The sequence below is a fragment of the Macrobrachium rosenbergii genome, chromosome 59, assembly GCF_040412425.1.
Source record: "Macrobrachium rosenbergii isolate ZJJX-2024 chromosome 59, ASM4041242v1, whole genome shotgun sequence".
NCBI lineage: Eukaryota > Metazoa > Arthropoda > Malacostraca > Decapoda > Palaemonidae > Macrobrachium > Macrobrachium rosenbergii.
Window position 1 is genome coordinate 33,864,614 of NC_089799.1, and position 27,500 is coordinate 33,892,113.

The 27,500-nt window shown below is 36.9% G+C and overlaps 1 protein-coding gene across 1 annotated transcript in view; it reads left to right on the forward strand.

Moving 5' to 3' along the window:
- LOC136837530 (uncharacterized) overlaps positions 1-27,500 on the forward strand; it is a 409,835-nt gene that overhangs the window by 306,812 nt on the left and 75,523 nt on the right. Inside the window, exon 3 of the mRNA XM_067102377.1 lies at positions 15,276-15,313. Within this exon, the coding sequence (XP_066958478.1) occupies positions 15,276-15,313 (38 nt within the window). The remainder of the gene's footprint in view (positions 1-15,275; positions 15,314-27,500) is intronic.

Below are 27,500 nucleotides of genomic sequence, written 5' to 3' on the forward strand. Positions count from 1 at the left end.
TTTAACATTGGACCCGACAGACTTGAGTATGGTATGAGATCAAATTAGTAATGCGACCATAATTTCCCTTGAATTCACCATAGTATCTCTCTAACTGAACTACTAGCTTTCTGTTACAGACCTCCTTTAATGCCTGTAGCCTGCAGAATTGAAAACCGCATATCCATGCATGGTGGGAGCTCGTATGAAAACTTACACCTAACTTGTATCTTAGTTTGGGCCAGTGGACCAAAATATCGACTCTCCGCGAATTTCATTTGTTCTCAAATTATTACGTAGGTCTCTTAGTATTGTACCTGAAATATTAGTTTGATTAGCTTTGAATAACAGCCGCTGTGAGCAGTTGACCAGATGGATGTCAAAATCTTTTCAATATACCCTATGCCCTTCCCATCTAATGAGACTGTGATCAGCTGTCCCTTAAAAGCTCATTCAGCCTCTAATTTCAATGAACCCAGATAAAATTAAAGCACTGCTATTATACTTGTGAGTTACCGAAACATATTTTCACAGAGGTCTTGCAAACGAAGCTATGTTATCTGGCAGCGTTAGATGATTTGCATTGTAAGTGTCGTGCAACAGACATCTTGTAGTTGAGGGTTGCACCAGTATTGTCAAGCATTGAGAGTAAGAAACTCAGCGTTGTCCGTGTACAACAGGCCACTGAAGGTTTAGTTTTCTTGGAGTTCGGCATATTTACCGCGCTGACTATATCATTGACTCATTTCTTCTAGGCTTCTGGTAGTGCTTGGATATGGGAGCGTAAATCAGATATCCATAAATTTGAGCTTATAAAACATACCTTCCTTCTCAGATTTTTAAGAATTTGTGGTTAATTGCACACCTGAAATATCAGCTTCCAGTGACTTGATAATTACGTGTGGTTTCTACTCAAACACATGCAAGTTGAATCCAAGAACAGTACAGTTTCTTTTGTTACACTCCAGCCCCCTCTCTCTCTCTCTCTCTCTCTCTCTCTCTCTCTCTCTCTCTCTCTCTCTCTCTCGAAATTTCTAGCATTTAATATTTGCTATCACTGATTAATTTGACCCAATAAATCTCTAGTTTTTGCTGGGCTAACTCAGGACAACAGGAACGAATTAATATACAAATTTCTACCCTTCCTGATAGCTAAAACAAACACATGTAGGTAAAAACCCTTTGGAAAAGAGTGCATGGTGAGAGGGGGGGGGTGCTAAAAGTCCTTTCCTAGATATAAAACTTTTAGATGAAATTTAAGTCTAGGCAATATCTTACCTCAGTTGGCCCTAGCAGAGATTATACAAGACTCTCTTATATAACTTCCCGGTCTTTAGGTGTTAACCCTAGCACATAATTAATTATGGGAACATTAACTACAACAAGAATTGCATAGCCTGCATAATTTATTAGAGTATTTTCAATACTAACATTCAAGACAGCAGTAGGGAGAAAATGCATGCAAAAATGATTCCTGAACACTACCTTTTGAAGTACCATGTTAGCCTCTGGTTCACGAAAAACACAAAGAGCAATGACTTGAGAAGAGAGAGAGAGAGAGAGAGAGAGAGAGAGAGAGAGAGAGAGAGAGAGAGAGAGAGAGAGAGAGAGAGAGAGAATTTTAGGGAAATATTGTCAAGGGACCAGTTTTTAGAAATGGGAGGGAAAATAGTAAGACTCATGGTAGAGATACGAAGGAAAATTTCAAGGAAAAAGTCCAAAAATTGGAAACCATTCTATGCAAATGGCCAGACGTAATAAATAAAGGAGAGAGAACCTTCGATAGGAACAATCCTTAGAAAGGTCATGAACGTGGTATGATCTGAGGTCCACAGACGAAAGGAACTGCAAAGAGAGAACCCTTGAGAAATGAGGTTCATGCTTTGGGGTACAGAGAAACAGACGTAAAATGAGAGAGAGAGAGCCTGTGATGAGAAAGAGCTCTAGAAAAAGAAATGATAGTGGTTTGCTCTAAGGTCCATGATTTAGGGAGGTGTCCAGGGAGAACTTTTGAAATATGAGTTTCACTCCTCCAGGTTAGAGAGAAAGAAAAATGAAAAAGGCGTTTGTGGCAGAGAGAGAGAGAGAGAGAGAGAGAGAGAGAGAGAGAGAGAGAGAGAGAGAGAGAGAGAGAGACTTTGAAATTGATAACTTTTAGAAAAGATACTGGAAGTAGCGTGCTATCAGGTAGAAAATGGTTTCCATACTGTGGGGTAGAAAGGAAGAGAAATGTAAAGTGGCGAGAGAAAACGAGAAAGAAAGAATAAGAACGGAAATATTGTACTCTAAGGTACACGGACGAAGAAATGTGGTTGGAGAACTTTAAAGAAATGAGCTTCGTCCTTGAAGGTAGAGAGAAAGTGAAATGGCAAATTACTCAAACGAAGGCGAGAGCGAGGCAGAAAAAGAGGAAGATAGAAATACCTTTACTGAAACGATCATTAGGAAAGGGAATAAACGTAGAAGGATCTGAGACACTCAGGCGAAGGGAGGCGTCGGGAGTACTTTCGAAAAATGAGTTTCTTTAGGACAGGAAGAAAGGAAGAAAGAAACGAAGAAGAGAGAGAGAGAGAGAGAGAGTTATTCCTTTCAAGAGAGGTTTGGTGGGACAACTTAAATGGACAAGCAAAATGTGGAAACTGACTCATGTTGATATTATTTAAGATTATAGACCTATGTTATTTTTAGTTACGTTGATTTTTTGGTGAATTTTATTATGCACCTTCAGTTGCCTCCTCTCACCCTCTGATATTTGTGTTTACAAGAATGTACTGAAACTGAAAGTTTGATTTTGTGGTGTGTTTTGATAATTGTATGTATGTATGTAAATATATATATATATATATATATATATATATATATATTTTATATTTAATATTTATATATGATTTTTGGCCATAAGTTTTATCTGAGGAAGTTGCCGTTATGTCAGGTAACACTTCACCGATTCTGGATATATATGTATATATTATGTATATACATATATATATATATATATATATATATATATATATATATATAATAAATGTATATATAATTTACTGTATATTATATATATGTGTATATATACCTATATAGGCTATATATATATTATATATATATATATATATATATATATATATATATATATATATATATATATATATATCAAAGTGAATGTTTGTCCACTATAGAAATCTGAACCGCTTGAAAGACCCAGACAAAAATTCGCACACGACGTCAATGTCACTCCAGAAAGGTTTATATATCAAAATCAAACCCCTACCCCATGGCAGACATACAAACACAGACAAAACAAATGAAATTTTCGTTTTTATGACTCCTTTCCCTTCAGCTTTCTGGGTTAAGTGTCATTTTTCTCCTGACTCTCCACCTTTTTTTCCTAGGTGCTGTCAGATGTATGATTTCATTAAATTCCTCCCACTGCCTACCCCATAATCAGTTTAGTACATTCAAAACATTAAACAGATATGTTTGACTGTATTAGAATTACTTTCATTCAACCATAAAGCAATGTAATTCAAAATGTACTTTCTACCACCACACCAATGAGACCTTACAATCCTCGCCACGAGTAGTAATAGACCAAATTCTTCTGTGACAGACATACCCCCGCATTAAAAAATTACTCTCGCCGGAATTACCACGGTTTGTTTTAGTGTTCATTTAAAGCCAAACGTATCTCAATCATATCCTGCCAATAAAATACAAATTCTTAAATACTCCTTGGTATTACCATCATCATATCTAAGTATTTAATCCATGAAGAAAACTTTGTAGTTACGGGCACATCTTTGGAATCAAGAACTAATTCATCGTCTATAGACGAAGCAAATCCATCACCATCTGTGCATGCGCATTAGCAGACTAAATGCTTCTGTGACAAAACTACCCCTGCATTAAAAAATTATTCGCGACGAAATTACCACATTTTTTCAGTGTTCATCTTAGGCCAAACGTATTTTAAGTATACCTCGCCAATAAAATACAAATTCTTAAGTACCTTGAGGTATTACCATCATCATATCTAAGCACTTAATCCACTAAAAAATCACCATATATCGACAATTTCTGTATTAGACCATTCAAACTTTGGCCTACACTTTCACTCAGAAACGCCATAGGAAATCGAAACATGTTCGTTAACACTCACAAGAAACCGAAAACAGTTGCAGCTCTTTTTACGGTGTCTAAAATTACCATCGTGATAATATAATTTAATATTTATACAGCCAACGGACACTGTATCTTAACTTATGAATATTCTGAAACTGTTTGTCAACCTGACAACCTACCATCTAAGTTTTATGCGATAACGATCGAATACCAGTCTTGAAAATGAAGTGATAATTAGGCGACTGAACGGTCCGTGGTTAACTGAAGTTGTGCATATGCCCAAACCACACTTCGTCCCCATAGACCTACTGACATGTCTTTTATCAGTTGTGGTTGTTTTTTCGTTATTGCTATGAAATTATTCTGTTAAATTCTGATTTGAATGAAAGGAAGAGAGAGAGAGAGAGAGAGAGAGAGAGAGAGAGAGAGAGAGAGAGGAGGGGGTGGGTGGGTGGGTAGGGAGGAAGGCTAACATTAGTACAGGCTTTTGATGACGTAAGGCAGTTCCTGTGCAATTTTCGCTTTTAAGTATGACTTCATATGTTCACTGACGTGGCATCCATTTGTTCATGGAGGGTATACTGTATATAATTTGTCAAAGGGTCCCCTATATTGTCTGTAGAGCGATTCATCCGTTATTCCTTTCCATGAGTGAATTTCTTTAAACACTAATCTTTCGGTATCCGTGAATTTCTGTTCATTGCAAAAGTCTGTATGACACTCACCTTTTCCCCGAGCAGAGAATCTCTTTAATGAATTCAAGACAGAATTATTAATCACAGGAAAGAAAAGCATTTTCAATGACACTATACATCCTTTACATGACAAAACAATTCAAAGATGTAGGAAAATTTTTCCGAGTTCTTCAGAGTTTTACTGGGAAGTGCCAGGTTGGTTGCTAGTATATATAGTATATATATATATATATATATATATATATATATATATATATATATATATATATATATATATTATATATATATATATGACTATGAAATATTTTCTGTTAAAACAGAATTCCATCAAATATAAGGAGCCCATAAAAATGCCAAAATGTAGAAAGTATAAACTGTCTCTCTCACCGGGCAAATAGTGAATGAGAAAAAGTTACAGAAAAGCATTATTTATACCAGAAGGTCCATAGGTCTGCCGTTACGTTACTCCAGTTGACAATTTCTCTTAAAATCAGAAGATTTCATCTACTGTATAGTATCTGACTCCCAGGTGCCTTTTGAAAGGTTCATCATATTTCTTTGTTTAATCAAAGCTGATTCCACCATCTGGCTTTTGAACCGACAATTGCTGCTATAAATTATACGAGACAAATTCCAGTTTATTTTGTGATTATGGTTATTTATGTGGTTAAAATTAGCTGAGCGATGTTGTCCATACCTACCTGAACATTTTTGCTGTATTAATCTCTGGGGGAGTGATTTGCCTCTAAATCGGTTTTAGAGGCAAATCACTCTCACAGATTAGTACAGCATAAGCGTTCAGTTAGGTAAGGATAACAGAGCTCAGCTATTTTTAACCACATAAATAACCATAATCACAGAATAAACTGGAATTTTTCTCGTATAGTTTATAGCAGCAATTGTCGGTTCAAAAGCCAGATGGTGGAATCAGCTTTGATTAAACAAAGAAATATGATGAACCTTTCAAAAGGTGCCTGGGATTCAGATGCTATAGATAAAATCTTCCTCCAACAAGCGATTAAGAAAATTAAAGAGAAATTGTCAACTGGAGTGATGTAACAGCTGACCTATGGACCTTCTGGTATAAATACTGCTTTTCTGTAACTTTTTCTCATTCACTGTTTACCTGATGAGAGAGACAGTTGAACTCTGAAATATAGCATTTGCTTTCTACATTTTGGCATTTTTACAGGCATATATTATATATATATATATATATATATATATATATATATATATATATATATATATATATATATATATATATATATATATATATATATATATTCACAAGCATTATAGTGAATTGGATAGCAAACGACATTTGTAGTTTGATGCTTGTGAATATAGAAAAATGGATCACGCTGTGATAAAAATTGTATATACTATATCTGTGCATATATATATATATATATATATATATATATATATATATATATTATATATATATTATATATATATTATGTATATATATATAATATATATATATATATATATATATATATATATATATATATATATATATATATATTATTCAGAATCGAAAAACAACAGTGCCTCATGTGCATTATCATGTAGCGAGAATTCCTTCGGAGAAAGATTATGGCCAAAATCAAACACACACACATATATACAGTATATATGTATATATATGTATATATATATATATATATATATATATATATATATATATATATATATATATATATATATATATATATATATATTAGTGTGAGGAGTCAGGAGTCAATCCATACTTAAAATCATCAATGAAGGGCAGAGGACACACAGATATACAAGCTGACTTTATTCCAACGTTTCGTAATTATCGGATTAATTACATCATCAGGGCTGTTAAAATAAGAAATAAAATTCTTTGTAAAATCGTAAAAGCTAAAAATAAAGGCTAAAAATTATTCATACAAAATTTTCACAAATGTACACAAACATTAAAATTAGAGAACAAAAGTTTTAAAAATCATTACATTAAAATGAAGTTAACAGAATATGCAGTAAACTGAAATTGAAAACTGTGAAAGGGGGGTTACAGAACAAAAGATTAACGACCGACCTAGAGGAGTGACAGCTTTAAACTAAACATAAACATAAATAGAAAGAACACAAGTCAGGATAAATATAGAGGAGAGGAGGACGTGAGTGTTTAACGACGGAACAAGTTGTTTGATGAAAAGTGATTCCAGGATAACAAGGTCTTGGGGTTGGTGGTATGGCCCAAAATGTAGAAATTACAAATTTTCTGTGAGTGTTTTTCGATAAACCAAAAGTAGGTAAGTCTTTATTATCAATGTGTGTTTTACAAATTTACAAAAATTTGTAAAACACACATTGATAATAAAGACTTCTACATTTTGGGCCATACCACCAACCCCCAAGACCTTGTTATCCTGGAATCACTTTTCATCAAACAACTTGTTCTGTCGTTAAACACTCACACGTCCTCCTCTCCTCTATATTTATCCTGACTTGTGTTCTTTCTATTTATGTTTATGTTTAGTTTAAAGCTGTCACCCTCTAGGTCGGTCGTTAATCTTTTGTTCTGTAACCCCCTTTCACAGTTTTCAATTTCAGTTTACTGCATATTCTGTTAACTTCATTTTAATGTAATGATTTTTAAAACTTTTGTTCTCTAATTTTAATGTTTGTGTACATTTGTGAAAATTTTGTATGAATAATTTTAGCCTTTATTTTTAGCTTTTACGATTTTACAAAGAATTTTATTTTTATTTTAACAGCCCTGATGATGTAATTAATCCGATAATTACGAAACGTTGGAATAAAGTCAGCTTGTATATCTGTGTGTCCTCTGCCCTTCATTGATGATTTTATATATATATATATATATATATATATATATATATATATATATATATATATATATATATATATATATATATATATATATCTCTCAAGTGTTTTTACACATAGAGGTCGGAGAAGAATGTTAATCAAATATGCATATTTGTTACAGAAAAGTCATGCAGCTTTTCTCCCTTCCATTGATCTGGGAAAATGATGGCATTTTACCCATGTTGTCGGACGTGTGTCACTAGTTGTTATGCATAAGAATAAACAAGTAAAAAATGCGCCGAAGTTTCTTCGGCCCATGCAAGTCTCAGCCGTGGCCCGTGTAACTTTCAACCACAGCCCGGTGGTGGCCTGTGTTGTTGGCACCTAAAGCGGTGCCAGAAGCATGATCATGGCTAACTTTAACCTTAAATAAAATAAAAACTGCTGAGACCAGAGGGCTGCAATTTGGTATGTTTGATGATTGGGGGGTGGATGATCAACATAATAATTTGCAGCCCTCTAGCCTCGGTAGTTTTTGAGATCTGAGGGCGGACAGGAAAAAGTGCGGAGGGACAGACGAATAATCTTCTCGGTAGTTTTCTTTTACAGAAACTAAAATGGGATTGCAACCACGTTTAAAGCTTTAATGTTAAGACCACTTTTGAAACCAATTGCTTCGCCACTGGCTTTCTAAATCAAGTAATACGGTTTAATCAATGAAGATTTCGGCAGGTTTCTCGCATTGCAATCCTAATATCCTTTTGTAGGAAACATTACAATAAGTTCCATGACTGAAGTTTCATAATCAATATTTGAAAATGGAAAATGATAAATGGTATGAAATTAAAAAGAATCAGGTAGGGAAACCCCGCACATAATTATGCACACTAGCTCGAACAGGGGTTAAATTTAAAATGGTTGTCAGTGACCGCATTCTTTCACATATCAGTGCCTCTATTTGATCTAAAAATATGATTGCTGGTCAAATAAATTCTATTTTTGGAATCGGTTAGCTGATTTTGGAGGAGAGTGATGTAATTTACGGCTAAAATCTCGTTGTGTCCAATCCAGGACTCAAATTGCCCATAAAATCATGGTCCTCCTCTCCATATGTAGGTTGTGTGAGACAAAGAGGTTCCTTAGTCCCGTTCCGGCACCAATAACGATATCAAACTGAATGTCTGATTAGTCTGGGTCTAAAGGTTTCTACAGGATTAGGAGGCCAAGTCATCGTTGGCAGTAATAATCCTACTTTCTTGCCTTAAATTCATTTACTGAACTGGTTAGAGGGTTTTGGCAGTTTTAACATACCTTTATTTCAGACGTGGACGAGAATAGGAATCAAAATTGGCCTCAAATATCTTTTCTACTGATTGTGGTTTACTTGCGTGTTCTATAGGGCTTGGCAGATATCAGCTGTTTCTTTCATTCAGACTTACAATACTCTATTTTTAACAACCCCCTCCCCCCCTTCAGGTTTATGAAGAGTGCACCAACCACAGAAGACGCACCAGCAATTGAGGTCATTTCATATTGTTGTATTATACAACATGATATTAGCTAAAAATATATACTTTACTTACATTATATGTCAGACTATACTGTATTACTGAATAATGTGATCATACCTAATTTTCTAACGAGTAATTGTGGGAAAGAGAGATAGAGGAAAATTTTCGGATTTTACCCTTGAATATAAGCTATTTAGAGTTATGAAGGAAGAACCACTATAACTGAAGATATTTAGATCAAACTTGAATACCATGTCATCAAAGTAAGGTTTCCCTGATCATTACCGATGAGATCTTTCATGAAACTCTGGTTTGTTCTTTACAAATTATTTAGAACAATGCTAATGAGTACAAATCAAGCAGACCCAGCTAAAATGGAACGGCAGCGCTAGTAGAAATTCTTGGTGCACAAAGATGCTCTACAAAGGAAAAGATTGTCATATACTATAGGCTTAATTCAAGATAAAACCGCATGTGTATGGTTCATGAACCTAAATGATACAACAAGCGCCTTCCTTCAAGCGCACTGTAAGGTAGCTACAAGGTTGGTGTTTCTGTCTGTAGGAAAGTGCATTGAATCTTGATGCTTCGAAATTGACAGTTAGCTCCGACTAGTTACATTCTATAACACTGACAGTGGTTTTAAGTAGAGGCTTGTTCTAATCGATTTTAGTGCTGCTTTTACCTTGGTTTACCAAAAGTTCTTAAAACATGATCTCATTCCCATTTTATTAAATGGCTATAAGAGACAATTGTTGTTGATGGGGATTTGAGTGACGCTAGACCTTTTTTATTTTGTATTCGATAGGTGCCATTTTGGACGTTTTTTTCCAAGTGGCATGATTCGCATCCTGCGAAGTAAGATATTAAAGTACGCAGATGATGCTTTTCGTATTGCAATGGTTCCCTCTTACTTATTTCCAAAGTCTGTTGCTGCAAGCCTACAGAAATCCGGAATATTATACCATACAGGTGTAAAAGAGCTTCCAGTACTTTCAATGTTGTATCTCTTTTATCACCAAAAATAATATCTTTGAACACAGAAATCTATTTATAAATGCCAAAATTATGTTTACAGGTGCATTAGAGATATGATAAAACTAGGATATTGACCTGTAAATATGGATCCACCCACCCACACGCGCACACACACACACACACACACACACACACACACACACACACCATTACCTCATTATGCAGATGTATAACAACATAGGTGTTCAAAGTGGCCCTAGAAACCTATATTTGGTCATAAATGTCATGTACTGAGATCACGTATGGCTTCAGATAGAAAAGTAAGGTAATGGCAATCATATTCAGCTTCCTGATGATTTTGTTTTATGTATTTCCTCTCTGGTTACAGTTTCTGTTATTAGAGTTCTAGTTAATTTTGCCACTTGAGTCACAAACTTCATACAGTAACAGAAACAAGCTCCGTGCCTCTCTTCTGTCTGTCTGTCACGCACTTGTATTTATACCTCTGTCTATCTCTCTGCCTATACATATCTTTTTCTTTTTTTCGTTTTCTCACTGTTTAAAAAGGATTAAGGTTTTTTCTCTCCTCTATCCACTTATCTCTCATTGTGCATGTGTGCGACTTATTATTGTTGGCCCAGTATCCAAAAAAAAAAAAAAAGTTGCCGTCGTTATAAAATGAGGCAATTACCCCCAGAAGCAACAGGATCTTGTGCACTCTTTGAAGGCACCCAAATTGATCTTTTTAAGTCCTAAATTGTGATCATAATCTTCTCTTTTGAAACCACTTATTTACGACTTTCGATTCTCTCTGACAAGATTATTACCCATGATCTTCCTCCAAGTCCGTCCTCCTGAAGCCGGAGATTTTGAGCCGCAAAAACTGATGACACTGACGGACGCCTATAGTGGCGTCACGACTTAGGTCGATGACGTCATGTTGTGGCTATTAGGTCAGAGTTCAGAAGCGTGGGAAAGGAATTCCAACAATTGTAACCAGCCGCATTTGCATGATTCCTTGGGTGGTGGTATCTAGTACGGGCCCCATGACGTAGTGTTTTGACGTGTCATCTTATTTTTCTTTTCTTATATTACTCGCTTTGAAAATTTTGTCATTTAGAGATACTGTGAATGGATCGCCCCGTTTTCTTTTATTTTTGCTGTTAAAGATTGGTTTTGATTGACCCAGAGGCCTTATGGATGGGCTTCGTTCCATCAGAAGTTCTGGGAAGAGAACACGTGATACTGTTAACCATTAATTACCGCAAACCAATGCAAACCCGACGATTATGAGAACGTGACCCAATTTTCATTATCTTGGACCATTTTCTGTTAATGACTGTGATACAAGTTCTATACAAGTATTCATTATTTCATTAAACCTATAGACTAAGACGTTCGTGTAACGACCTGTCCAAAGAAATTCTGAATGCCAGGGTTTTAAAAATTCTTTAACTGCAGGTTCTCGAAAGGCCTTAATGTCAGACACTAAGTTTCAACGCTGCTGGCCATTAAAGACAATCTTTTGGCTTCTTTAGTTTAAGATTTTATTTTGATCCTCAATAAAAATTAAGTAAAACAGCAGGACCAGAATCCGAAGGAGTAGCTAATTGATATTGTCTGGCATTTTTATAACATCGAAGGGAAATCTTCTTATGTTAGTTTGTAGATTTAGATCGAAGTATAATATTGGTTCTTAACGGTGGCTGTTCTGTTCGAAAATTTTTGCCTTTACCTCTTTTGACTGAATAATAAAGTATTATCAGTTCAAGATTAAACTACAGTTTAAGGATAGCTATGCCATTTATGTGTATACGTTGGGCGTGATAGTTAATTTATGTTTATCCACTGGTCTATTTATGAAGCTTCAACTCAGTTATAGAGCGCGTGATCACTTGTGCAGGGTAGGGCTTGCCGTTCATCAGGCGACCCAACTGTAAATGAGTGTGAGCAATAGCTTGGGTCAAGATAAGGGTTTAGATTGGCAGCCTCATACCCAAAGACATGCTATGAACCCAAAGGCTCTGTCCTCCTGGTATCACCTGGAGGTAAAAAGGTTTTTTGAAATATAATATTATATATATATATATATATATATATATATATATATATATATATATATATATATGTGTGTGTGTGTGTGTGTGTGTGTGTGTGTGTGTGTGTGTGTGTGTGTGTGTGTGTGTGTATATCGTACCGTATTCATTATTTTAAGATAATATTTTCCTATCTTAATCTCGTCTTAGCATCTAGGCTAAAAGACTTTACTGGGGTTATTTCTGCATAAAGTTAAGATATTTGTTTTATTACATACTCCTATAGCTGAAATAGGTTATGTGTCTACTTACGGCGTTTATTTTTGAGTCACCATGAGATAAATTCATTGTCATGAATGAGAATTGTCATGAATGAGAACTGTTGTTATGGTACCTTTATTACAGTCGTTGCAATATTTGATGAGTCCATGTATATGGATAGACACTAACTCAGATTGCTATGAATGAGTAATACATATAGGTCAAGATATAATTTCCATCGTACAACAACAACACAATGAAATGCTCTGATCCCTGAGAGAGATGAAGTTTGGAAGTCTTAATTGTATTGGACTTTTCTTTTTTCAAGTTACATAAATGCCCAGGGATTCCTGGTTAATTTTTCTTAATAACAGTTGTTTCTCTTTTACCTTTTATGTATATTTCGCTTTATTCCCCTGAAATTGTTCCATAGTTCTTGGTCTGTTCTGTAGCGCAGCTTTGCGTTCCTTTGTTCGTTCTGTAGAATAGGTTTTTCTTGCATTGTTTACTTCACTGTTGTTTCTCAAGGCTAACCAAGTGAATTTCCGATTTTCTTAGCTCTCATGAGCTTTAGAAAAGATAAATGGTCAAAATTCCTTCATATATTTGATGATTAGATATTCTACAGAATATAAGCAATTCTCAAAGCACATTGAAATGATTAATATCTGAGTAAATGTATATTCATCTCTAAAGTACCACTTGCGTTTATGTGGAGGAGACAGCTTGATGTTAGATCACTGCTGGCCCAATGCCTTACCATCATATCTTACAAACTTGAGAATAAATTGTCGGTTTATCAGCATTTGTTTGATTTTATGCTGGAGCTGGAACACACCTCTTTTTTCTGAGCAGAACTTCTGAACAATTGCACGACATTCTCAGGAGACTGTTTCAGCGGTGCAGTGGAACAGAAAAAGCCCTTCTTTGGCTGAGTCGGTTCCACTGTCATTGATGGGCCGAGTTCATCCTCGGCCGGCTGATGAAGAGTTAGAGGAATTTATTTCTGGTGATAGAAATTAATTTCTCCAACTGGTGGATTCCACAATAAGAGGAAGTAACCAATTGGTTCTTAGCTACGTAAAATAAGTCTAATTCTTCCCAGCCCTGTAGAAATCAGCTCAGTGGTCTGGTAAAACTAAGGTGTACTTACTTTGGAACTGAGAAGTTCTACAAATGAGGCACATTTACTGCATATTGGTGCTTCTGCTGTTCAGCAAATCTGGTTGCTCTCAGCAGGAAAGGGGGTGATCAGGGATTAATTGAAAATGCGAAAGACCTCTGTTAAAATATAGCTTATGGTCCAGGTCGTAACTGCTAATATTAGGAAACAGAAACCTACAACCAAGAACCACTCAATCTAAAAGAGATAAATCTGGCAGAAGCAGACATCCATACCGGAGAACGGTATTCTAGTAAAGGAAAGACAAATGACCTAAAATAAATTATTGATTTTATCACTGTTATAAATATATGAGACCTTTCGTACAATATCTAACTTTCGTGCGGCATTTGCTGATACTTTCATTAGACGTTTCTCAAAAGGAAGATGTGAGTCAAAAGTTACACCTAGAACAGTTCAAGCTTCAGACTCATTCAGGACTCCCATTGACTTGGAGGGGAGGATGGGGTGTGAAAATCTGTACGGGATCTGCTAATCAACAGTGTTTTCGTTTTACTGGAGTTCAGCCTCATACCCCACCGACTACACCATTCACTAATCCGCTCCATGTCCCGATAGAGAATAACGGCAGCCTCATTTCTCGTAAGTGGAGACTTTACGACACCCACAAGTGTAGCATCATCGGCATACTGAACGAGCTTGTTTTCCAGGCCAACAACAATATCACTTGTATACACTAAAAATAACAGTGAACCAAGAACATAATCCTGTGGAACTCCAGACACAATAGGTTCGCTAAAGGTCCCATCAACAGCAACTCGTTGCTGCCTACCTGTAAGGAAATCATGAAGTAAACTTAAACATATCCACCCACTCCAAGATTCCGAGGTCTATAAATAAGTGTCATGTTATTTACTAAACAGAAAGCAGCACTGAAATATATTTGAATTACCCTGCACTCAAAACCCTTTTCAAGGTTCTCTTGCAAATGGCTTGTCAAATCTACAAGAGCATCGCAGGTACCTAACTGCTTCCGGTATGCATATTGACTATCAGCAAACAATCCTTTAGATTCCACATACTTATAGAGCGTCTTAAAAATAAGTTTTTTTGCAACTTTGGAGAGCAAAGGGAGAATAGAAATTGGCCTGTAGTTACTGCAGTCTACAGATATGCCATTTTTTGGAACAGAACCTACCCTCATTCATTCATGAGGATACTGTGCTTGTATATAATTTTGGCTTCAAATCTGATGAAGGCTTTGGATTTGTAGGGTTTTCCTAGATAATTACTGTAGTGTTTGGCCTCAATTATTTTTATCATAAGACTGTATACAGTGTTAGTGATTTTAAAAGAATTTGCAACTATAGGGAAGGAACAGATATTTGATTTTTTTGTGATTCCATGAGGGTAGTGTAATCTCTGGTGAGGTTTTACATAAAGTACCACTTGTACTGCTGCTGATTTTAGAATGGATAATTATACTGAATCACCATGGTATGGTTCTTTGTTTGGGTACCTGCAAACGCAGGTATGATGGGCAATAAAAAGCTGACAGCCTGGCAAAGAGCATAGCATCAAATATACAAAGTGGTTCGTTTTGTCACTGAAGGCTCTATTCCTAACTATTACAGTGAAATTAATGAAAATTTATCGCATCACGTGGGGAAGACTGGTTCACAGTTACTAGAAAATGCTAAAGATTACCCTCCCATGGTTGTACTTTAATTTGCTAATGACATGAAGTCTGCTTTTTTTCTCATTACAGGAATGGGGAAATACATCTGACTGATGGGTTTTTAGTGGGTGAGTAACCTCAGCCATTCTGTAATGACTACTGATGCCTTTGATTGTACTGCATTGGTTGGTGGTATGACTCAGCCTTTGGACTTGGGGAAACTACATCGTCTTTTGTGCTAGAATGAGAACGCTAATTACCTTCCTTAAATAATTATTGGGAGAATGCTGCATGTATGAAAATATGAAAATGGTGATTTTAGGTTAGCTGATGGAAGCAGTGACTTTTTGATAAGACTAAGAATGCATGTTGTTTTATGAAAGCATCTGTAACCTTGAGTGTAGTGATATTAGTTATTATTTTTAAGGAAGATGTCGAATAATTTTTCCATTCAAATTCAGTCCAGATAATCATTTGGTTTACTTGAACATTATTTGTCCTTTAGCAAATATTATGCATTTATTGCAATAACATATCTCTACGGCTTTTTAATTTCTTTTTTCACGTAAGATAGCTAACTGTATCTAACCAGTCTTCGTTTTTCCTATAGGGGATGAGGAATTAGAGTAGCTTTCATTTCAGCAATCTTTACCCATGTGTTATAAATTAGGCGCACGGGGTAATAAAGGCAAAGTATGGCTTTGCTGTGTGGCGTAGTTTATTCAAATCTGATAACATTGTTTCCTACGTTAGTGAAGACTAAATTTCAACCCTAAATAGGCTTCTGATTCTTGAGAAGGAGCGGTGTCTGTACGGAATATTTTATGCCGTTGTCAGTTCTTGCGTATCGTTAGAGTAAATTTGTCTTCTGAAATTTTTAATTCAGATTTTTTTTTCATATCTTTACGCTTCAACTTCCTCAACTCCAGTTGTATTCCTCAGAAGTCTTTTCTCTCATACTTTTCCTCAAGCGTTTATCAGTTGCCCTTTCCCGCCTTCACCGTGTCGTATTCATTGATCAATTTTTAAAATTTGGGGTGTCACGCTAACCACTGGGGCATTTTCGGCCAGTCAGCGCTTAGGACAGTGCAAAGAGGGAGTTGGAGTGGTTGGGACGTAAGATGAAGAGATCCAAAAAATAAAGGAAATGATGTACAACGACCTAAAGGGGGGATCTGGGAGAAAACCCCACCGTTGCTGCACTAAGAAGTAACAATTAAGAGGTGTTTGACAGCAAGCTTATCCAAAGGGAATATTATAAATCGGACACATTTGATGGTTGTGGGACAGTTCCTACTGCCCTATTGCGTTTCCCGTCCCCTCTATGTATTTTCTATGAAAATTTAATCACATCACCTTCTTTCAACATCCTGAGCAGCGCCTTGGAACTGGTATTGGAGAGATTAAACAGTTCCAGGTACTAAATTTGCTACTGAACGATTAAGTTTAATATTAAGTATACCTTAGTTTAACCAGACCACTGAGCTGATTAACAGCTCTTCTAGGGCTGGCCCTAAGGATTAGACATATTTTACGTGGCTAAGAACCAACTAGTTATCTAGCAACGGGACCTACAGCTTATTGTGGAATCCAAACCACATTATATCGAGAAATGAATTTCTATCACCAGAAATAAATTCCTTTAATTCTTCATTGGCCGGCCGGAGACTCGAACTCGGGCCTAGCAGAGTGCTTGCCGAGAACTCTACCGACTCGACCAACGAGGAACTAGTTTTCGAGTTCTTTTATTCATAACTTTGCCAAAACTTTGAATCCCTTGTTTTTCCGGTTTTGGAATATTGTTTTCATATCTGGGGGCCTTGATTTTATCTCCTTCACTGTTCAAGCGCAATCCATTTGGTCAATAATCGTGACTTTTCCCTCTTCTCTTACTCTCCCATTCAGATCTGCCTTCATTGTCTTTCTTCATTCTTAAACTGTTGTGGTGAAGGTAAATGAGACGTTCAAACTCCTGTCAAGTGGTGTAGTAACACCCGTAAGACCACCCTTGCCCACAGTTCCTATATGAGAAGCAGTAATCACTGGATTGCACGGTTTTGTGAATGGTTTCCATTATGCTACTCCCCTTCCCTCCCCCCCTCTATTCTGCTCGTTTTTCTTGACTTGTAACCTTTCATCATCTACGAAGCAAGTCTACTGTATATCCTCTGTTGATGTCGAACCTTGTAATAAAAAAAAATATATATATATACATATATACAGTATATATGTTTATTTATCAAATTTAGAAAAAATGACAAATATACAAAACATAGACTAGAGTCGCCTAAATTCCTAGTAAAGAAAGAAAATTCTAGACATCATGAGTGTTTGAACTGGATGACACTGCAGTGCTTATAATTTGAAGTTATACAAGGAACCCCAAAAAAAAGATGAAAGAAAAAACTGCTACGGTAATTGTTTTGCCGCCTTGACAGAACAAAAATAGCAGATGTCGTGACGACATGACATTTGATGACTGTTGTGGAATGTGTTGAAGGCTATTGAAGGTAGAGTCCTGGAGAATGTTCATCATTAAAGTCGACATCATTTTAAAATAATCTGCTGTGTGAATTTCAGTATGATGTACAATATGAACAATACCAGTCATGAGATTGAAATAGCAAGATGTAGCAGTGGAGAACTAAAAAAAAAAAAAAAGATTCATTGGTTTCTAAGAATGTTACTTTCTCATTATGTACGAGTGAATGTGAAAAGGCAGGATTTTTGACTTCTAAAATGAACATTAGAACACACAAAACTTGTCAGTGAATAATGGATTTGGTAAGGATGAGGGACTATGATGTCAACATATATATATAATATATATATATATATATATATATATATATATATATATATATATATATATATATATATATATATATATATATATATATATATATATATATATATAAATATAATGTGTTTGTGTGTGAGTTTATGTTTGTGTAAAGCTTGAGTATGTATATAATTTTACCTAATGCTTTGTTCCTTTAGGGGTCTCACCAGGTGTTAGTCCTCTGTTTTATTAACTCTGGTTACGGCCACGGTTTTCACCTAACAGCTGGGTCCTTGATTCTTTGCTTAGGTCAACAAAGGTACAAGGAGCTTATAATGGAACAACCCCACTTGCCTGTCCTCTCCAAAGATCGGACCTGGGTCTTCTCACTTGGTAGGTTAATATACTAGCAGTTGCATTACAGAGAATAAATATATAATATATATATACATACATGTATATATATATATATATATATATACAGTATATATATACACATATATATATATATATATAAAATATATATATATATATATATACAGTATATTATGAAAAATACTGAAATCAGAAACCTTCACAAGGAAGGAGTAGTGTAAGTTTAGACTAGGGATAAGGTGTTGGGAAGCTTGGGATTTATGGGACAAGAGCGGCATTTGATATGGTATACACTGACACAGAAACAGCTCAAGATAGAATTGATAAAGATACAGTGTCTCCGGAGGATGCATAATGTATGAGGTGATTAACAAAAGTCAATTAAAGTATTTATGATGAAAACTGTTTGTGTCCAGATTTGTAGACAGAAGGGTGACTTGCTCGGTGCAAAACTAGGTCTAGGCAAATTAGAGAAAGAAAATTAGATTAGGATTAAAATCGTGGAATAAGAAAAAGAGTTTGTGTCCAGATTTGTAGACGGAAGGGTGACTTGCTCGGTGCAAAAATAGGTCTAGACAAATTAGAGAAAGAAAATTAGAGGTAGGATTAAAGTCGTGGAATAAGAAAATTGCATAAAAGTGGGGTCTGGATTGGCTGATTTATGTGAAAGAATTTGAATGAATTTGTAGCAGGAAATGTTGACCTGGAGTAAGACTGTGAGGGCAAATGGAAATCATTAAGATGGAGCAATGAGTAGTATTGTGGATGGAGGAAGACTGGAGGCATTAGATGCAAGCAGGTAATTGTGATTAAATGATCAAGATAAATGGCAGAATGAGAGCAAAGTCACAGAATGGATGGAATGAAATATAGAAAAGAAGAATGTGAGTGGATGTCAAAGTTGTAAAGTTTGAAAAAGTTAAGTCAACTCTCCTCTGTGAACGTGGAACGCAGATGATCAATATAAATGCAGGGGCAACGGAAGATGTTGAGATTAATTGTTAGTATCGTGTATGTGGAGTAAGTAGTATTGAAACAGTGAGAAATGTGGCTATACTGTATAAAGCAGTGGTAGGAAAAATTATTGTACCGTAAGGGAGAAGATAGATTGGAGTCTTGTGATATGGTTCAGTTATGTTAACAAAATGGAGTACGATAGTTTGGTGAAGAAAAAACGGAAGCAAGTAGCTAGTTCCAGAGCACGCCGAAGCGAGCTGTGAAAATGAGAAAGTGGCATGTGATGTCAGTGCGTAAACGACATTTAATTCATTCCTTAAGAAGCTAAAACAAGGGAGAGAAGGATCAACAAATGACGAGCATAACTCTATCAGTGAAACAAAGAATGTGATGAGAGAATTAAGAAATAAATATCAAAGACAACTGACGTAAGGAAAGCAGCCATAAATATAAAATACGACCGATGAAAGGAAAGAAGCCATTGAAGGAAAAAAAGGGATGCAGAAGCGTGTGAAAATTTTGCAGAGAGAATAAGGAAGCAACGTGGTGCGAAAATTTGCCATCAAGTGTGATGATATGAAGGGGGTCTCAAGGGTAAATTCATCAGCAGGCTGTGTTTATTGAGACTCTGTGATGCTTCCAAACAGGCTGATAGTTCTTGGATTTAATGACGCTGCAGCTGACTGTTGCCCACCCACCCACCCCTGATGACTTTGTGTCGATTCTCAGATCCATTTGTATAGTGATCAGAATTACGATCTTTGATGGTGATGTATTTATTACTGATTTACAGAATATTCGGTACTTTTAAGCTAATCTTTTCTTCGTTTTGTTATTTCTGTTACTATAACTACTATTACTTCTTTTAACGTGCTTGTTTTCCCATTTGTATGGGGTAAGCACGGTGCCTTCGTTTGAATCTATAATTTTATATTTGCGTCAAAAAACAATGCACGGTGAACAACCGCCCTGATCTGTTTATTAACCAAGCGAGCGACAGGGGTTTGTAATCGATGATAATTTATAAAAAGTGCGATGATTTCGGTTCCAGAAATATTTGGTATGTGGGACCTCTTGCCAGATTTTTTTCTTACCTGACTCATATTAATTCTGTCTGTCTATATATATTTCGTTAACCTACTGAGTTTTTCCGTATTTTTTTTCCTCGTTTTACATTGGAACATTGTACATTTTTTCAACGTGATTCGAAGTCTTATTCCTCCGTTGACAGGGTTTGTGTAACATCCTCACTGCAGGCATATGCAAGAAGGTAGCACAAAGGAGGAAAATGACACGAAAACAAGTGCAGGGAATCATGAATCTGGTGTATACGATTTTCTAAAGAATTCTATTATATAAACAGTTGTTGCAGATTTAGATTGTCGTTGTGTGTCATTCTAAATTATGACGTGAGCACCCTTCGTCATATAAAAATTAGTGTGTATTTTTCTTTTCAGAGAACCTACTAACGAATTTGTTCCACTGACGAAACGAGACCTATTCAATTTGAGGGAAGGTTTGGGAGAATCAGGTTGCTATTCCTCGAAGGGTATTTGGTCATGTTAGTAGCTGCTGAGATGCGTGGCGTAACGTTGATCGTGACGTCATCGTTTCTATTGGTGACGAGCAATTACCAGTGACGAAGTCGCGAAACTACTTCTAGCTGAATAGGAGAGAGAGAGAGAGAGAGAGAGAGAGAGAGAGAGAGAGAGAGAGAGAGAGACGGTGACGCTGCTCTGACGAGTCCAGTGATTAAGAAACATCCTGTTTGGGTAATTCTTTCGTCTGCCCAATCATAAGGCGCAATTTCGAAATCGTTGGCGTCGGTTGTAGTGGCGCAGTCCTGCTACTGCGCAATTTATCCTTTTCAAGCCGATTAAATCCTTGAGTTGTCCCTCCTCGCACGGAGGAGGAGGAGGATTAAGAAACAGGCTTTCTTGACCTTTTCGAAAGGACGCTCAATTTTCCTTCGTCGGTCATTTTCTTGGGTGGAGTTTTTTCTCTCTCTCTCTCTCTCTCTCTCTCTCTCTCTCATACAAAGGTTGTGCGGTATATGAAGGAGGAGAGAGGGCGGTGGCACATACATTTATCTATTATTGCTCAAAATTTTATGCAAACTGTACGAGTGTTTAGTTTGTGTTAAATACATTACGAGAACACGACATGAAGAAGATTAAATGAGAATTCTGGAGAGAGTTTTAAATTACGATCGAATAAAGGTGCAAAAAAAAAAAAAAAAAAAAAAAGGAGACCCGGAGAGGAATCGGTAATGGGCAGAACAAGAAAGCGTCTGGAGAGAGCTCACACCTCCGCAAATACCAGCCTTTATGAACATATATTTGAATCCTTAGGACACGTTGTTCTGATTATTATTTTCTTCATTTCCGATCATTCTTTTTATGATCTACGTTCATTTTAATCTCTGGCCATAATTCTTTTTCTGTCATTATCTTTTAATGTTGCGGGAATGATAAAGGTTTACAGGAATTGTAACTTGCATTTGTATATGTGCTGTAAACTTTATAATGAGGTTTTTCTTCTCTATGTACCGCCATTCATGCAACACCCAGAAATGTATTTTTCGTTAATATTATTTCTTGAAAAATGCTCTGCTTTGTTATGCATTCATACATAGTTCGTCTTATTTCCTTCCAATTTTAGTAATTAGCTGATTGTTATATATAAAAAAATTACCACAGGTGCTTCTTTAAATCAGACTGGTATCATAATATTAGAACCTTTTCACTGTTTCAAAATATTTTTTCTTTGCATCACTGATCATCAAATGTCCTTTCCATTCTTCGGTGCCCTTAGTTGCTTATTCTGTCTACAGTTTATTCATTATTTTTCCTCCAATTCTTCTTTCAGCAGCGCAGGATTAACTCCAGATCAGTTAAGGGGAAACAGTTTTTATTTTCGAGTGGCATGGATCCAGCTGGGAAGTTCTCTAAGGGAAAAATGCCCACCTTTGTTCCTTTCTGTTTAGCACTAAGGACATTTTCATTGCTTACGGGTAAACACAAGTACCCAGGGTGCTTCTTATTTCTAGGATTGCTGTGCCTTTAGCAAAATAGACCCATCGCCTACATCTAATGACATTTGTTAGCTGTGAATTTCGTTTGAGAGCTAGTACGCACTTACCAGTGGTCTGATACCAACAAAACTAGTGATGTCAAACCGAAAAATGACGGATCTTTCGGCTTGGCGTCATTACCTGAACGTAAAAGAATGAGGAAGGTAAGTAACTTGGGTGATTAGCTCCATTTTTTTTAACGCTCTGCGCATGATTTCGAACGAATATCTACACATAAATCATTGGATCAGGTGACGTCATCTTGACCGCACGCCGTTTTTAACACCCGTGTCCAGTTTGTATATTTAATTCTGATTTTAGATGAGAAGATGTATTCAGATCAAACTTTATCCAGGGACTCATTTTCTTCCCATATATTTCCATACGATATGTTTAAATTTACACTTGCCTAACAGGGATGTCCTTGCCTTCCAGCTGTTATATGAAGCTTGGCTTGTATCTAAGCAACATTTGGAGTGAAGAAGTAAACGACATTAAAAAGAAAAAGGTATTATGACACGCCATACCAAACCGCAGTGGTCCGAAGAGTTGCGGAAACAATGGCAATTAATTACTGACATGGCTGAGTTATTGCTCTAGCCGCAATTTCATAATCGATACTCTTCAGAAGTTAAAATTTTGGACACGTAAGTTGTCGTCTCACCCAAAGAAGTCTTCAGGCAGTCTAGTGACAGAGTTGTTCTGAAAATCGATGATGATTTTGCTGCTGACGCAGGAGGTCTTCCCGAAACATTTACCTTTCTTGGTAAGTTAACAATGACTGACAGGCTTATCCAGATCTATCAGCATGGTGTTGGCTGCATTATTCCTAAAGTTAGGCTTGGTGTCCAACAAGATTTTCTCTTATGCGCTGGTATTCAAAAATGATCGAGGTTAGACAAATTATTTGTTAGATTTCGTGTCCTGGAGGTGAAAAGTATTGTTTAAAGCTATTTGAAGTTACCGTGTGATGGGCCTCCCAAGTTACTGTGTTAAAGTGACACTTTAAGGGTCATGATTTGTTGGGGCGATGGGGACAGTCCTAATCCCAAAATCAATAAGGTCCACGGCCTAAGGCCGGAGGATCAGGTGTCCCCACGCCACAAGCATGAGGTTTTCGGGTACACTGTGCTGACAAAAAAATAAGTTTTACTGATCGGCCGTCGGTGATAACCCTGCGTGGAACTTCTCGCTTTATGAAACGGCAAAATCCGCCTACAGTGTTTTGAAATAGTGTCCTGAATAAGTCCATGAAAATGCTTCTATTTCTGAAGTGTAAGTCCATATCGGAGAGGCTTTGTTTTGACTTTTCTTCCGGACCGGCATGATTTTGCATCCAAGTTTTTTTCTGTTATATCTCTCTCTCTCTCTCTCTCTCTCTCTCTCTCTCTCTCTCTCTCTCTCTCTCTCTCTCTGTTACATTTTCAAGGGATCAGATATATTGCGCTTGGATACGTCGCGACATTTATGCCATGTTTCATCTGCATATGCTTTCCAAAATTATTGTATTGTTTTAAAAACAATTCTCAAATCAACAAAAATAGTAATTTCTTTGCTTTTATTATTTACTAAACTATATATATATATATATATATATATATATATATATATATATATATATATATATATATATATATATATATATATATATATATAACTGAATCACGAAAATATGGAACGTGATGAATATATAAATAAAGATAAAATCCACGAAGGAAAGGGAAACTCTGGAGTGCTGCGAGGCCTTTCGACTGTCTGTCGTCCTTTACTTAGCAGACCATCGCAGGCACTATTCTGTTTTGATCCAGTCCGTGTTTGTTGTCGTCGGAAGCTGAGCTTCTCTTTCTCTTCCGCTTTCTCTGTTTCCTTTTTCCTTTCTCTCCTTATTAAAGGTGACCATATCTAGTGTTGAGAATCTCTTTAGTATTTTATTGAGGAGTGTTTCCTTTCCTTCGTGGATTTTATCTTTATATATATATATATATATATATATATATATATATATATATATATATATATATATATATATATATATATATATATATATAATATATAATTTATTATATATATATTATATATATAATGTGTGTGCGTGGGTTTATACATTTTGTGGTTAGATATTTTTGGTATTTTTGTTTAATTTTGAATTCACTTGTGTTATCCATAATCCTTTATGTTCATCTAATAGGTCAGTGTCTTAGTTATTGTGTGTCCGCATAACTTTCTCATCAAAGTTGCTCAGCTGAGGATCTTGTAGTGTCAGTCACTTTCGTTATTTGATTTGCATTGATTCAGTTGTTGTCGAGAATTACTTTCGGTAAAGCGAAAGATAATCAAGAAGATCTCTCTCTTATTCTCCATTTCCAATCATTGCAGCATATATGGGCTAAGCCCAATCATTGAACCCGAAAACAGAAAATCAGCCTTTTGTATCGTAAGATTCGCAGGCTGATCCATTAATCTCCCCTTCGTCTATTATATTCCCATATGTCACCACCTCCCTCCACCCCTTCCTTGCTCTATCTCGCCCTCCACTCCTTATTCCCTCCTGTCCCGTCTCTCCCTTTTCTTCCCACAATTCTCACCCATAAATGGCCCGTGGTGTCAAGAAGATAACGTAATATCACTCTGCTTCTCTCTTGCTAGCAAACACCCACCCCACCCCCTTCCCCCTTCCACCATGTCCCCTCTTATGATCCATGTCCCCTATGCTCCCGTAGATGTTGGTGACTCCCCTCACGGAGAGAACTTGCCCACACTCTTTTGCAACCCCAATATCCTAACCCCAACCCCAGGGGCCGTCGTTGGTCACAGCATAGGGCTACCCTTCCCCTCTCTCCAAGAGGCCCCATAGGCCTTCCCTCCCTCCGTCCAAGAGGGTCCTTAGGCCTCCCTTCCCCTCTGTCCGTGAGGAGCCTTAGGCATCCCCACCCCTATCCTTGAGGGTCCCTGGGGCCTTCTATCCATCAGAAATGCTCGTCACTGTCATCTGAGGCCGTTTGTCTTCTGTAAATATTAATGAGATGTTGGAGGAAGAGGGGATTCAGGAGAGGTGAGGGGAGCCTAGACCATCGCAGGCATTATTCCGTTTCGATCCAGTCTGTGTTTGTTGTCGTCGGAAGCTGAGCTTCTCTTTCTCTTTCGCTCGCTCTCACTGTTTCCCTTCTCCTTTCTCTCCTTATTAAAGATAAACATATCTAGTGTTGAGAATCTCTTTAGTATTTTATCGAGGAGTGTTCTAACCGGCGCGTGAACGAAAACTTTGATATACACAATGTCGATGTCGAAGAACCCGGAACGTTCGCAAGGAGGAAAACCAGAAACCAGGCTGTGTGACCTCGATTCCACTCTGAGGATGTCCTGCTCCCACAAGAATTGTCTCATTGGGTTTGTCAGTGGTTTTAAAGTTCATCATTGGTTTTAAAGCTGTCATTTAGATGAACTGTAGGGAAAAAGAAGATTCGTGGAGCTCAGAGAGAGAGAGAGAGAGAGAGAGAGAGAGAGAGAGAGAGAGAGAGAGAGAGAGAAGCACAGACGCGTTCATTGAAGATTATTGGTCATAAATGCTGCAAGTAGAAAATCTCTAAACACTAGCTAGAGTGTCTGAGAGAGAGAGAGAGAGAGAGAGAGAGAGAGAGAGAGAGAGAGAGAGAGAGAGAGAGAGACGTGAACGCTAAGGATCATTTGACGTAAACGAAAAATTATATAGCGAATGGTGAGAGAGAGAGAGAGCGAGAGCGCGCGCGAGCGAGAGAGAGAAAGAGAGACCGGGGAGATAAAAGTTGTATAAAATGCCAAGCCATAAGGGGAGGGGAGTCAGTGTATGTGAGGGAGTTTGTCCGCGAAGGGTGTAAAAGGGATAGAGACACATTTCTAGGGATTTACGGTAACCCTCCACCTCCGACTTCGCCTTCTGCCGGTTCCCAAGGTCATCCTTGAAAGCGGTCTCCACCGCCCTGGGCACCTTGTGATTCCATGAAGGGCAGGCAGAGGTTACCCGTAGTAGTCTAGGCTGTTATTTCGACGTTGAGTCATCCTTCAAGGTAAGTGTCGGGCGTCTTTGGTCTTTAGATTTCTGTGCACGTGTGTGTGTGTGTGTGTGTGTAGTTGTATATGGGTGGGGTTCACACACTTTTCCTTATCTTCCATCGTGATCTCACATTCCTGAGTTATTTATTTATGTGTGGGGCGTCATTTCAGCAACAATAATTATAACGGGAGACGAACTGAATCACTGATTTATGGATTCAAGAAAGCCAGGGAGTAACGAGAAAGTTGATGTTTGTATCTAGTTACGATTCTTTGATAATGATATAACTCTAACTCTTACTGTTTAACGGATCGGGATATTGTATTTATTAATTCAGGGTCTATAATAGTTTAGTAACTGAATATTTCACGAGGCGTTAACTTCTCAACGATGAGGTCTTTTCGTTGAAATCAAAGGGGATACGAGATGCTGTGATTTCCAAGCATTAGCATCCATTAAAGAAGCCGCCCACGAACAAGATGTCTGATTCATGACAAGTCTTCATTAATTACAGTTGTGTTTAATATGAGTGCTCTGTTGAGATAATTGTGCGATTCAGAGCTCATCATAACTCCCAAGGAATCTCTTGGTTTTATTTGAAGGTGTTTTAGCAGCCAATACATTATTTGCTGTCAGTCATGTATTTTCAAATTTGCTCAGCGACTGGTGAATCAAGGTCTTGTCCCGCTGATGGATAAAGACGAATTAGAAAACAGCGGTGTATTTAAAAGGGTTATAGGGAATGCAAGTGTTCCTGAATATGTCGGGGTTTTAGACAGCTGTCGGAAGCAAATCAGCTCATGGAAATGAAACCGAATTGATGCTAGTGTTATAGCTCGGTATCTCCTGGTAATGCTCGATAACAATTAGGAATGTAGTCTAATTCAACGAAATGAGCATTCATATTCATTTTCAGATTCAAACACCAGTATTGTTGTATTAGTGAGTTCATGTCGTTTAGATACATAAATAAAACTTTTGTCGTCATGTTTAGATTCTTTATTGAAATTAACTATTGAAATATTGGGCTTCTTTGGACTGCTAATCACTGGTCTAGTTTTTCTACTCATATTGGCTATGTTTTTCTCTGTGGATTAA